The 12,877-nt window shown below is 45.8% G+C and overlaps 1 protein-coding gene across 5 annotated transcripts in view; it reads left to right on the forward strand.

The window, feature by feature from the left end:
• PRKAG2 (protein kinase AMP-activated non-catalytic subunit gamma 2) overlaps window positions 1-12,877 on the forward strand; it is a 398,056-nt gene that overhangs the window by 113,154 nt on the left and 272,025 nt on the right. For all 5 annotated transcript variants that reach the window (XM_054021185.1, XM_054021186.1, XM_054021187.1 and 2 more), the window contains one exon: window positions 9,315-9,594. In XM_054021185.1, the coding sequence (XP_053877160.1) occupies window positions 9,315-9,594 (280 nt within the window). The remainder of the gene's footprint in view (window positions 1-9,314; window positions 9,595-12,877) is intronic.

Here is a 12,877-nt window from a genome sequence, read left to right on the forward strand (position 1 = left end):
TTCTATTTGGATGACATGTAAAATGGTCATTAAAGACTCCCTAGCACAGGGGTGGCCAAACTGTGGCTTGCGAGCCATGTGCGGCGCTTTAACAAATGCGGCTCGTGGAACCCCTGCAATGCTCCCCCATGCTCCATCTACCAGACTGGGAGGGGGAGCTCGGGATCTCTGCCTTTCAGCGGGCTGGTGGGGCATGGGTTTCTGCCCAGCGGGGAGTGGGGTCTCGGGGCTTCAGCCCTGCGGGGTGCTCCTTCTGGGGCTCAGGGCTTCAGCAGGAGCAGGGCTGAAACTCCGAATCCTGTCAGGGGCCTCCCGCAGGGCTGAAGCCCCAAGCCCTAGCCCCCGCCAGGTGTGCCCTGGCTCTCGAATTTCTGACGATTGTTGTATGTGGCTTGGAGGGCCAGTAAGTTTGGCCACCTCTGTCCTAGCACTTTTCATTGGAGCTGTGTTAACCTGGGCACCCTAGCTAAAATTCAGCCCAGGTAACTGCATCCTGCCTAACAAACTTCCCCTTCTAGTTTCATCTGGATATGATATTCTTCTTCACTTCCTATCCTCACCTGCTGGGTGGGGTTGCTGCACCCTCTCACCACAGATGTCCAACACAGCTCTGTTGTTGGTCCTCACATGATCTTCATCTACACCCTATCGCTGGACAACTTTATCTAGAGACACAGATTAAACTATCATCTCTATGCTGAGGACTCCATAGTTCTCCACCCCTGATCTCAGAGCCAAATCCCACACCTTGGCGCCTCTGGATTTCTGATTGGATAATTCACTGACCACTCAAGCATATACAGCCAAGACAAAGTTAATCAATCTGTTCTCCTAAACTAATATCATTTCCCCCATTCTCCATCACTGCTAACACTACTCAACATCCTCCTCTTCATCTTCAATCCTGCCTCTCGTTCCTCTCTCACTCCAAATCTTGTGGCTTTCTTTCCTCTATTTCTTACTGAAAATCTGATTCTTCCATTCTGTCCCAAAAGCTAGGGCACTTGTCTGGACTTTGGTCTTGAAGACTACAAAGTACTCTTCTGTGGCCTCCTGGATACATGTATCACTCCTCTAAAATCTATCCTAAACACTGCTGCTAAAATGATCCCTCTCACCATCCATCTGACCATGAGTTCAAAGGAATTTGTGGTGCCCAGCACCTCTGAAAATTCAGTCCACTTGATTCAACTTCTGATTATGGATTTAAATGCTTAACTATAGGTACTCAGGTTTGAAAATATTGTCTTATTCCCAGGCTAGAAATAGGCTCAAACTAATATCCTGATTTTGGACACTGCTGAATTTAGGGAACATTTTGATCTGAAATTTGTGCCTTGAGCCCATCTCCTATTAAATATTCCTGTATTGCCCTCCCCCTCTTCCCATTCAAAGGGGCTAGGATGTTTATGGAACATTTGGGTTTTGTTATCCTTCTCTTTCAGAGAATTATTTGACCTTAATTATGCTTCTATACTGAAAAAAATGAAGACAGATTAACAGAAAAGGAATCTCCTTCCACTCTCCTTGATGGGGAGAATAAATGTAATTAGAGAGAATACACTAGCTAGAAGTCTGTACTTATTTCCTGCCCTTCCAGTGAATCTCAATAAGAGGCTCTTTGATAAACTTAATTGGATGGTTTCCTCATTCCGGTGGAACAAAAGAGCTCATAGAATCAGAAGAGCTGGCTTGATTAGACCAGAAGATAATGGAGGGTTTGCATTCCCATGCAGCATGTGGTTATGCTCTGCACTATTACTTTCCTTGATTCTGCATGAGTGACAGCAAGGAGATGATAAAGCATCCTACAGAATCAGAGAGATGTCACTTTCCTAAAATAAAATAGGATATGACCAAGTTGGCTGACCCGGTAGCCTAGTGAGAGTGCTCTGTGCTTCCATGTGAATGACTTGGGTTACGTTTCTGATCTCAGTTCCCAGAGCCAGCAGGGGTTGGAAGTACTTTAGAGGCTGAGGCCATGTTACACTACAGGTGCTAGTGCGGCAAACCTATAGCACTGCAGCTGTGCCACTGTACACACTTCCTACAATGAAGGAAGAGGTTTTTCGCTGGCTGTAGTTGATCTACCTCTTCGAGCAGCAGTAGCGAGGTCAATGGAAAAATTCTTGTATCGACCAATCCATAGCTACACTGGGGGTTAGGTCAGCTTAACTATGGAGCTCACGGGTGTGAATTTTTGGCACTCCTGGGTGATGTCGCTAGGTCAATCTAAATGTTAAGCATAAACCAGGCCTGGGTATTCAGCTCTCACAGAAAAAGAAGTGTCCACTGTTAATACAGAGCCCTTGGGGGCACTCCTTAATGGAGTCTCCTCCGTTCTTCTTCAGCTGACATGATGGGGACTGCAGCACAGGGTATCAATGGGGTGAGAGAAAAATGAGTAAATCCCCTAGGTTCAAAAAGAGATGGACAGGCGAGACAATAAGTGGCAGACACATTAATTATTAATGACCCTCTATGCCCAACACAAAGAGGGTAGGAGAATGGAAAACCCCCCAGGGAAGGACAGGAAGGGACAAAACGTTAGAAATTTCTTTTTAAACGAGATACATTCCCTAGCATGGGAGACCATCACTGGAAAGAGCTGGAGGAGAGAGGATCCTGGACTCCCTAAAGGACACTAAGACCCAAAGCGCTCTCGGGAGGGGTAAGAAAACTGAGGGAGGGTCTTGCATGCAGGGATGGGTGGAAGTACCCACCTGGGTGGTGCTCTGGGAAAGGCTTGCTTAAGCTGTTAGGGACACTCGAGGGATCAGCACTAGAACTTGGGGCCTAGGGCAGCTGGACTGTGGGATCCCACATCCCAATAAGGGGGTACAAGAGAAAGGTTCTCTTCCCCAGGAGTGTGCCAGAGAGGTCAGGTGAAGACAGTGTCAGGATATTGCCTACACCCACTGGGCTTAAAAGAAACTGGGATCCAAGGGTTGGGTCCAATACAGCAGACTTATGTCTGACCACAGGGGAAGCTTGTCAAGGGCTGTGACTGCTTCGCGCTTCCTACCAGCATTACATCACTCTTGCCTCCAGTCGGTTTCAGTTAACTACTCCTCTCTAGGAGATGGTGCTCATAGATTCTAAGGCCAGAAGGGACCACTGTGATCACCTAGCCTGATCCCTGTTTAACACAGGCCAGAGAACTTCCCTGAATTAATTCCTGTTTGAACTAGAGAATATTTTTTAGAAAAAACACTCAGGCTTGATGTTTAAAATTGTAAGTAATGGAGAATCCACTACAGCCCTCGATAAGTTACTCCAATGCTTAATATAACAATCACTGTTAACATTTTGCATCTTGTTTCTAGCCTGAATTTGTCTAGCTTTAACTTCCAGCCATTGGATCTTGTTATACTTTTGTCTGTTAGGCTGGATTGCTCTTGATTATCAAATTTCGGTTCCCCATTTAGGTACCTATTAGGGTGACCAGATGTCCCGATTTTCCAGGGACAGTCCTGATTTTTGGGTCTTTTTCTTATATAGGCTCCTATTACCCCCCACCCGCATCCCAATTTTTCACATTTGCTGTCTGGTCACCCTAGTACCTATTGACTGTGGTCAAGTCATCACTTACCCTTCTCTTTTGTTAAACTGAACAGATGGAGCTCCTTGAGTCTGTCACTATAAGGAATGTTTTCCAGTCAGTCTCACGGCTCCTCTCTGAACTCTCTCCAATTTATTAACATCTTTCTTGAACTGTGGATACCAGCACTGGACTCAGTATTGAAGCAGCAGTTGCACCAGTGCCAAATACAGAAGTATTGTAACCTCCCTATTCCTCATCCAGATTGCCCTGTTTGTATACCCAAGGATAACATTAGCCCTTTGGCCACAGTGTAGCACTCGGAGCTAATGTTCAACTGACTATCCACCATGACTCCCAAGTCCTTTTCAGAGCCACTGCTTGCAAGTATGGAGTCCCCCATACTGTAAGAATGGCCAACATTCTTTGTTCTGAGATGGATGACCTTACATTTGGACATATTAAAATGCCTATTGTTTGCTTATACCCAGCTTTCTAAGCAATTCAGATCGCTCTGTATCAGTGACCTGTCCTCTTCGTTATTTACCACTCCCCCAAACTATGTGTCATTTGCAAATTTTATCAGCAATGATTTTATGTTTTCTTCCAGGTCATTAATAAAAATACTAAATAGCACAATGCTAAGAACTGATCCCGGTGGGACCCCACTGGAAACAAACCTGCCTGATGATGATTCCCCATTTACAATTATATTCTGAAACCTATCAGTTAGCCAGTTTTTAATCAGTTCAATGTGTGAAGCATTAATTTTGTATCATTCTAGTTTCATAATCAAAATATTCTGTGGTACCAAGTCAAATGCCTTGTGGAAGTCTAAGAATATTACCTGAGCGCACACAGCTTTTTCAACCGCCCTTGTAATCTGGTAAAAAAATATCAGGTTAGTTTGACAAGATCTATTTTACGATAGACCAGACTGATTGGCATTAATTATATTACCCTCCTTTAATTCTTTATTAATTGAGTCCAGTATCAGCCGTTCTATTATTTTGCCTGGGATCAATGTCAGGCTAATAGGGCTATAATTACCCACGTTATCTTGGTTATCCTTTTAAAATACTGGCACATTAGCTTTCTTGACTCATCTGGAACTTCCCCAGTGTTCTAAGACTTGGCAAATATCATCATTAATGGTCCAGCAAGCTCCTTGGTCAGCTCTTTTAAAACTCTTGGATGCAAATTATCCAGACTTTAAGATTTAAAAATATACAGCTTTAGTAACTGCTACTTAATATCCTCCTTAGTTACAATTGGAATGAAAAGTACTTCATCATCATCATCATCATTTTCCTAAATATAGAACAAATATTTATTGAACATTTCTGCCTTTTCTGCATTATTATAGACAGTTCTACCATTTCCATCTAGTAATGGACCAATACCATTGTTAGGATTCCTTTTGCTCTTAATATACTCAAATCCTCTCTTCTTATCCATAACTCTGCTGGACATTAATTTTTTCTTGCGTCTTCTTTTGCCTCCCATATTAATTTTCTACAATTCCTAGCTTCTGAGTTATATTCATTGCTAAGGATATGATTTAGTCATGACAGTCATGAATTCTGTGACTTTACTGGACCTCCGTGACTTTTCCGGTTTCAGCTGTCAGCAGCTGGGGCTGGGGCTGTGCGCTACCTCCCCCCCCCCCAGCTGTGTGCCCCTGCCCCGCAACTGAGGCTAGAGCCGGTCTGTGCACCACTCCCCCCCTGCCCTGGAGCGAAGTCTGTGCATCCCAACTCCCTCCCTGCAGCTTCAGCCGCGGCTGCACGCCCCTGCCCTGCAGCTGGTGCTGGAGCCGAGACTGTGCACCCCTCCCCACCCTTGTGGCTTCAGCTGGGACTGTGCACCCCTACCCCGTGGCTGCCATACCCTCCCCCGCATCTGTGGCTGGGCCAGAGCCAGGGCTGTGCCCCACCTAGCGTGACCAGATGTCTCGATTTTATAGGGACAGTCCCGATTTTTGGGTCTTTATCTTGTATAGACTCCTATTACCCTCCACCCCTGTCCCGATTTTTCATATTTGCTGTCTGGTCACCCTAGCCCCGCCCCATGGCTGCCGCCGGGGCTGCCTACCCCCACCTCCCGGGTCTGTGGCCAGAGCTGGAGTCGAGGCTATTCCCTGCCCTCACCCCCACAAAGGCGGTGGGGCTCAGGTTGTCAGTCCAACCCTATGGGGCTCCAGCTGTCATTCCTCCCCCCGCCCCAACCCTGCCCCCCTGTTATTTTTAGTGAAGTCATAGACAGGTCATGGGCTCCCATGAATTTTGCTTGTTGCTCGTGACCTGTCAGTGACTTTTACTAAAAATAACCGTGATACAATCTTAACCTTATTCATTGCTATCACTTCCCCTTTCTTCTATTTGTTTTACAGGTATTTTAAAAAATTTTAAAGCTGCTTTCACTTCTCCTCTAAGCCAAGTCTTTTGTATTGTTTTATTTTTTAACCAGCAGGGCCCCCTTACTTCATTGTGGCTTTTTGGACATCTAGTAACATTTCTTAAACTATTCAAATTCTCATTCACAATTTTCTGTTTAAATTCTCTCTCAACTGATTTGGCTCATAGTTGTTTTCAGTTGTGTGAAATTGGCCCTTTTAAAGATCCAAGAATATTCATCTTACTGGTTTGGACTTTATCCTGTTTGCACAATACAAATGTAATCAAGTCCTAATGATCCCTTGTACCCAAGGTATCACTATTTTTTAGTTCTGTGGTCAATTCCTCTTTATCTGTCAAGATAAGGTCTAACATAGAAGCCCCCTTTGCTGGATGCAATACTTTGTGAGTTAAGGAATTGTCTTCTAAACCTTTTTGAAATTATAAGGATATTTTAGTACTGGAAGCATGAGAGGATATGTTGCTCAGATTGAAGTCCCTCATGATAATACTTTTTTTTTTCTCCCCTACACGTTACAGATACGGCTTAACAAGCCGATCATTCTGTTCTCTAGTGTGATTTGGTGGTCTGTAGCAGATGGCAACTGGTATCCCATCTTGTACTTTATCTGTCAGAATATTAATCCATATGAATTCAAGATAATTTGCTTCCAATTTTCCAGTGGAAACAGGAAACGCTATATTGGACAGAATGTCACTCCCCATCCCCTTTTGCCCACTCGATCCTTCCTAAATAGACCATAACCATTATCTCACATTCCAATTGTATGAATCTTTCCATCAGATTTCAGTAATGCCAACTAGGTCAAGTTTATGCTCATAAATGAGCAATTCCAATTCTAACAATAGCGGTTACGTCTTATGTAAAGTCAGCTTAACTTCAGTACCCAAAAAGATAATGGAGCAAATAAATTTGCAAACACCTAGAAGATAATAAGGTAATAAGTAAAAGTCAGCATGGATTTGTCAACAACAAATCATCTCAAACCAACTTAATAGCTTTCTTTGACAGGGTAACAAGCCTTGTGGACGGGGGGAAGCAGTAGATGTGATATATCTTGACTTTAGTAAGGCTTTTGATACTGTCTCACGTGACGTTCTCATAAACTAAGGAAACACAACCTAGATGGAGCTACTATACGGTAGCTGTATAACTGGTTGAAAAACCATTCCCAGAGAGTACAGTAACTTCTCACATAAAGTCGTCCCGGTTAATGTTGCTATGTCGCTGATCTATTAGGGAACATGCTCGTTTAAAGTTGCGCAATGCTCCCTTCTAACGTCGTTTGGCAGCCACCTGTTTTGTCCACGGCTTGCAGGAAGAGCAGCCCATTGGAGCTACCTGGTGGGGGCTTGGAACCAGGGTGGACCGGCAGACCCCCATCAACTCTCCTAAGTTCCCTGTGGACAGCCGCCCAGCAGGCTATCAATTACCGGGCATTCAGGTGTTCCTCCCCACACTGCCATGTGCTGCTCCTGCCCTCTGCCTTGGAGTTGCTCCTGGGAGCCTCCTGCTTGCTGTGCCGGGGATGCAGGGAAAGAGGGATGCTGATGTCAGGGTGTCCCCCTCACCCCGCTCCTACCCCTTGTCCTGTATCCCATCTCCACAGAGCAGGGAAGGGACATGACCGGAGACAGGGCTCAGGACAGAGGGAGCTTGCCAGCAGCAGCTGTTGTCTCAACTTGCTGATCTACTTAAAAAGGCAATGTACTTAGAGTGGGGTCAGAGTACTTAAAGAGGCAATGCGCTTCTCTCTCGCACACACATGCACACCTCCCCGCCCCCAGCACTTTGGAAAGTGGAGGGAGTGGTGCGCTCCAGTGGGATAGTGTGGGTTTATCATCACATTCAGTTTCCGCAGGGAATGTTTGCAGCCACTGCCACGCCTATATTATGTCTCCTCCCTCCACTCATGCTGCCTTGTAGAGTGTGAGGCTACATGTTAACCCTTGAGGGCTCAGCCAAGTGCTAGTTCATCATTTGGCAGTAAAGCATTCCCTGGGAAATACCTCACCCTCTGACTCCACCGTCTCAACCAAGCTTCACAATCATCATTGCTGTATACAGTATTAAATTGTTTGTTTAAAACTTATACTGTGTATATATATGTGTGTGTGTGTGTGTGTGTATATATGTGTATATGTATATATGTATAATATATATAGTCTTTTGTCTGGCAAAAAAAATTTCCCTGGAACCTAACCCCCCTACTTACATTAATTCTTATGGGGAAATTGGATTCGCTTAACATTGTTTCACTTGAAGTATTATTTTTTCAGGAACATAACTACAAGGTTAAGCGAGGAGTTATTGTATGGGCTTGTACAGTTGCAACACAATAGGTCCCTATTCAGGTCATAAGTTTACGGTATGATCCTACATTGTGCAGGTGAGAAGATTGAACTGGCACAAAGTATAAATTGATGAGCAGGACAGGAGTTGTGGGGTAGCCCGATCCTATGGTAATCAGAGCGTTGCTATTTGACTGCTATGTTAGTCCTGGCGACTCAGCAGGTGTAAGTTCTAGAGGAGAACATGTAGCTAAGCACCTTATAAGAGGATCTTGCTTAAGATGGCAGATTTGCATGTTGTCTGCCTAAAACTTTATCCTTTGTTTACCAGGTGCAAGTGAGAGTTAAGGAACAGGCATGCAAGGGGTTTGGAACTCAATACAACTCACTTCAGACAGATGAACCTAGCACTTAAACTCACTTTTGTCCATGTGTGGTGTCCGCTAGCAAATGCGGAGAGCAAGAATCTTGTTGCTCTCTCTTTTCAAGATCAAAATATTTTATTCATAAGAAAATCTCCCCCTCCCCCAACAGTTGTTTGGGATTTTTTTGGTCTTATTTTTCCTCTGAGCTTATGCAGTTGGGGTGACATAGATCCCTGTGCTGAGGGCCACACCAGTCCTATTCACCAAATCAGTCCCACTGAGCTTTGTGCTGGCCCTTTTGTACCAGGGTGAATTTCACCCCAATTGTTGTTTTTGGACACTTAGTAATGAGATTAATGACTTCACAAGCTATGGCTGCAGTGCAGCTCGGAAGCGCTGATTCCCAGCCAGGTAGACAGACTTGTGGTCATTGCACCACGGGAGGCAGCTCATGCTTGGAACCCGGGCTCAGGTGGGCTTCGACTTGGGTCACTACCCTGAGCCACTGCCCGTGCCGCAGCATCCACACTGCTATTCTTAGCACACTAGCTTGAGCTGAGCTCATGAGAGTCTGTCTGCCCACAGTGGGAATCCCAACGCCCAGCTGCGGTATGGACATACCCACAGAGGCAGGTTCTGAGACTTTTAAGGGAACACACTGGGTTGAATTAATGTTTTGTTTTTCTTTTCCCTCCTCAGGTGGAAGAGAGCTACCATACGGGCAGCCCTTCGAAAGGCCTTTTCTCAAAAGGGCTCCAAAATCGACCTTCCAGCCCCGTTTCTGCTCCTGTGAGATCTAAACATAGCCCAGGTTCACCAAAAACAGTGTTCCCCTTCCCATATCAGGAGTCTCCCCCACGCTCCCCACGCCGAATGAGCTTCAGTGGGATCTTCAGGTCCTCTTCCAAAGAATCCTCTCCCAGTTCTAACCCGTCTACCTCGCCCGGTGGCATCAAGTTTTTCTCCAGATCAAGAAAAAGTAAGAAATTGATCATGTTATTTCAGGAAGATACACTGTACCTCTGGGCTTGACCTATTCTTTACCTGCCTATAGTAAAGTAAGTGCGGATGGGGCACATGTTGTTTAGTATCAATTTCACTTAAGGTGTTTATCAGTTTCTTGCACACTAACTGTCCCGTACAAAATGAACATGAGACTCCTACAAGCAAAGGGACAAATCTAGCCCTGTGCAGAGAGCCAGCACATAAGTCATATTTAAGGCTTTGGATGAAATCCTGTCCCCATTGAAGTCGATGGGAATTTTCCATTGACTTCAGTGCGCCTGGGATTTCATCCATGGGATTTAAGTGGAACTGAAGTGGTGCATGGCGTTGCTGACAGCCCTCTGCACAGGGTGAACTCAACTCAGAACGAGAGGTTTTGCTTCATTAACCACCTAGAGAATTTCAGCAGTTACTTTACCAATGTTATTTATGCTATTATAGAACAAATTATCCTTACCAGGCAGAGGAAAATGATATGCATTCCTGATCTGATGACAATGGAGAGGGTATTTAGGCTCATCCATCTGAAACCAATAGGTACTTCAACCGGTATGATTGAGCACAACTAACTACTTTTTATTACACACAGATTGTGCCCCTTCAGTAGTTTGTGCACCTGTTACTGAATGAGCCACTTGAATAACTTATTTGTCAAGGAAACAATTTACTTGTACGGTTTAAAATCTAATAATATAACCAAAGAGTTAGAGCTCACGCATCTCAGAGGCTCTAGGAAACAGACATACTTACAGGTGAATCACAGAAGAGAACATGCTCAAGTTTCCTCTGCTTGTTGTTATTATTAGGAATTGTTGGAATTGGTTGACTGTTTGGATTGTCTGTGTTTTGGTTTGTGTGAATGGAAGATATATAAAATCCTATATAGGTGCACAGGCGCAGGAGTACTGATGCCTATAACTGTGTTTGGCTAATGTATATTGCATATAACGTACCGACAGTCTTCTTTGATCCATAGGAATCATAAGGGACCTTTTAATTTTTATTTTTATTTTTTCTTGAACAGAATTCCAGGAAAATATTTATTTTGATCAGAATAAGCAACTTTGTGCTGACTTTTGTACATACAAATAGTCTCACGTGTATGTGGTACCTGCGCATGCACACAGAGTTGTAGAGGATTTGCGGGTATATTTGGCAAGACATTCTGCAGTGTCATTTGAAATAAGATCTTTACCAGTCCCTTCACCACACTGAACCACTTCCCAGGGACTGAAGCCTTGAGAACGGGGTGTTTTGAAGGGAGTCCAATTTGTATTACACACAATTAGAGATGATATATCCAGTTTAGCCATATCAATCAGGGGCATTAGTTCTTCCATAGTTAAAGTTCTTCTTCGAGAGATGTCCCTGTGGGTGCTCCAGTGTAGGTGCTGGTGCGTCCCTGCGCCTTCGCCCGGAGATTTTTACAGCAGTACTCATAGCGGCCACGCATGCTCAGAAGCTGCCCCCCGCTGTGACTCTAGGTTAATAGTACGCATGCGTGGCCGGTCTCCTCAGTTCCTTCTCAACCGTCCCCGGCCTGAGACGGAGCTCAGCAGACTCATTAGCAAATCCTTCACTCTTACCTTTTAGTAACCAGTTCTTGTCAGTTTTTTTCTGTTAGTATAGTTACTTACCCAGTTCATCTGTTTAAAAAAAAAAAAAAAAAAAAAAAATTTCTCTGTCAGCCGCGGCTATGCCGGGCTCCACAGGTTTCAAACGCTGCGCTACCTGCAAGGAAGCTATCCCGTTGTCGGACGGACACTCAAAGTGCATAAAATGTTTGGGGGAAGCTCACATTCCCCAAAAATGTGCCCACTGCTGTAAACTCAGCTCCAGGGCACGGAAAGACAGGGAGCTTAAACTCAAACTGCTCCTGCTTCAAAAATCTATCGGGTCAGTTTCAGACCCAGGCATTGAAGCCGGCTCCGCTACCCGACACAGCCCCCCCCCCCCCCCCCAAAGAAGCTCAAGAAGTCTACGAAAAAGGGGCACTTTTCCTCACCGAACAAGACTATGAGGCATAAAGTTTCTCCAGGCAGATCCACGATCTCTCTGCCTGTGATCCCTCGCCTCAGCAATTTCCATGAGCCAGGCTCCTCCGGAACAGCGCAAAAGCCGCCTGAGGCTTCAGCGCCGCCGAGAAGCTCCGGTGCCGAGGCATCAGGCTTCCAGTTGCCTGCCTCAGTTACGGCACCGTTCGGCACCGCGAATGAGACGGTGCCGACATTCCACAGCACGCCTCACCCGAGGCAGCCTGACATTTCTCGCCCGGCACCGACCGCGGCACCGACGCCTGCGGGGCATTCTGACACACAGATCACAGCCAGAAGCCCCGATCGCGGGAATGCTCTTGTGCGGCAGCCTCTATCGGCTCAGCTTTCATCTCCCGCAGGAGCTTCATTCACTCATTTTACCCAGACAGCTGATCTTCTAGTATCACCTACCTTGCAGTCTCCGCTCATGAATGCATACTCTTTTTCAATGCCTGAGTCAGGATCTGAGCAGTTTTCCTCCAGTGAGGAGGAAGCAGATCCACAGGGAGTTTTTTCTCCATATCATGACTCCCAGCCCCGGACCCAGAGCAATAAGGGTTATGGAAATACTACCTCATCCCACTCTCAGGACCCTGCCCCTTGGGGGATGAACCCCTGGATGGCACCACCTATGCCCTACCCGCCACCATGGCAATACTGGACACCATGGGCATCATACCCTCGGGAACACATGCCCCGTGGCCACTCGACCAGGCGCAACACTGATCCAGCGCCGTCTCCTAATGCATATGCCAGTGACACGAGACGCCTGGCAACACAGCCACGCTCCCAGGATAAACCTAGCCCTTCTCCTGGTCCAACAGACCCGGAGTTAGCACCTGAGGAAGCATTACTTCCCCTTCCTCCCACTCCCTCTGATGAATATACAAAATTCCAGGACCTCTTTAAGAGAGTTGCTAGTGACCTGAACATTAACCTGGACGTGGTTCCTGAACAACAGCATGAGCTAACGAACATCCTACAGCCCCCTTCTTCCTCCAGAGTGGCACTCCCAATTAACGCAGCCCTTTTAGAACCCGCTAAGTCCATCTGGCAGACTCCAGCGACAAGCCTACCTACCTGCAAGCAAGCGGACAAGAAGTATTTTATTTCTCCAAAGGACTCTGAATTCCTTTTTACCCACCCAGCACCAAACTCATTGGTAGTAGACGCTGCGAACCAGAGGGCTAGACAACAGTATTCTCGTTCTGCCCCACCTAA

The sequence above is a fragment of the Malaclemys terrapin genome, chromosome 2 (genome assembly GCF_027887155.1).
Source record: "Malaclemys terrapin pileata isolate rMalTer1 chromosome 2, rMalTer1.hap1, whole genome shotgun sequence".
NCBI lineage: Eukaryota > Metazoa > Chordata > Testudines > Emydidae > Malaclemys > Malaclemys terrapin.